A 1597-nucleotide genomic window follows, 5' to 3' on the forward strand; every position below is an offset into this window, starting at 1 on the left:
CTTCCCCTTCCCCTTCCCTTTTCTTCTTTTTCTCTTCAGTTCCTAGGGTACAACTCACCCCAGATGGAGAAGCACATAGAGGTTGAGATCCTTAGAGATCTTTTGTCGTCAAGCTCAGCTCTTAAAAAACCTCAGCCTGAAGAGTTTGTCCCAACTCATTACCAACTTGTTTGTCCCAGAGGAGGGCAGAGGGGACAGGTAAATCAGTGGCAGTCCACCTGACCTTGCACCAGCCTTGAGCTCCATTTGAGCATGAAAGTGAGCAGAAACTGAGTATTTCTCCATGCGAGGGGAGAACATCGCCTGTGCAGGAGGTGCAAACACAAAAGCCTGCGCCATTGCACAGGACCCAGAAAGAGGAGCAGACCTGAGGCTCTTTACACCCGGTGGAACGCATAAAGGAAAAGAAACATGCAGGAAATTAGAGCCATTAGAGATGAAAATTTCCGCTTTCTAAAATAGGTACTGAGGCCTGGCAAAGGCTTGTAGGTGTGTATTACAGGCGCTGGAACTATTTGCATGTACACGTACACCCGGTTTCAAAATCAAGTCTTGATTTAGGTATGCTGGTGAGGAAATTGAAGCTATGTAAGTGGATTTTTATTTTTTTTTTTAACCTGTCTGTGTTCTTTCAAAACCAGGGCAGTAGATTTCTGGGACTCATTTGTGTAGTGCCATCTCTTTTCCCAGCTCTTCATTACAAAGCAAAGTTAATGGGAGCTGAGAAATTTGCATTGAGTTTTCCTTCAGAGTGAGGTTGAACATGCTTTTTTCTGACAGCTGGTCTGAAACCACAAAAATGTGTGAAGGGAAAATCTGTTTCTCCTCTGGTCAGAGTCCATGCACGGGGCTGGATGCTCAGCTGGTGTAAATGGGCATCACCTCCTCAACTTGAGTGGGCCGTTTGCTGGTGCAACTCTCTGCTCTCCCTTTAAACAGGGGAAGCAAAACAACATCAAACTTCTTCCTCATGCCAGATAAGTCTTAACCTCACATAAAAGTGATAAACGACCGTGGCGTGCACAGAAACCTGAAGCCCATGCAGCATGTTCAGCTTCATTCGCACCTTTTGCCCATGGACCATGGCAGAGTGGCATGACCAGGCTGCGTGCCCGTCACCCGAGGCTCCCTTCGGGCTCTGCCGGGATGCCGGCACGCAAGCCGAGCGGTAGCACGAAGCCGAGGCATGAGCAACGCCTCGTTCGCTCACGGATGGGGAAACCAAAAGCCACAGTCATCAGAGGGAAACCTTCCCCAGCGGGATGGCCCCTCTGCCCAGCCGTGCCCCGAGACCCCAGCGTGCGGCACCCTGGGGTCAGCCCGTCGCGGAGGTTACTCACCTCATTTTGCCGCCGGGAGGGTTTGCCGGTGGGTTTGGTGCGGAGGATTGCTGGTTGGTTTGCGAGGGACGGCTTTGCCTCCTTCCAAACGCTCCGCTCTCCGCCTTATCTCTGTCCGGAGATTTGTGAGCGTGTGTGCGCCTATGTGTGTGTGCGTCTGGAGTTGTCTGGCATTTTCCATGCAGGTCACGCCTTCCCCTGCCTGCAACCGTTCCCCACATCCCCACAGGCAGGCAGGCAGACCTCGCCGCCTTCGA

The 1597-nt window shown here is 51.8% G+C and overlaps 1 protein-coding gene across 1 annotated transcript in view; it reads right to left on the reverse strand.

Moving 5' to 3' along the window:
• MASP1 (mannan-binding lectin serine peptidase 1 (C4/C2 activating component of Ra-reactive factor)) overlaps window positions 1–1561 on the reverse strand; it is a 26780-nt gene extending 25219 nt beyond the window's left edge. The window contains 1 exon segment of the mRNA XM_009883355.1: window positions 1341–1561. Within this exon segment, the coding sequence (XP_009881657.1) occupies window positions 1341–1561 (221 nt within the window).
• Window positions 1562–1597: the final 36 nt, after the last annotated feature.

The sequence above is a fragment of the Charadrius vociferus genome, unplaced genomic scaffold (genome assembly GCF_000708025.1).
Source record: "Charadrius vociferus isolate BGI_N301 unplaced genomic scaffold, ASM70802v2 scaffold214, whole genome shotgun sequence".
Classification (NCBI taxonomy): domain Eukaryota; kingdom Metazoa; phylum Chordata; class Aves; order Charadriiformes; family Charadriidae; genus Charadrius; species Charadrius vociferus.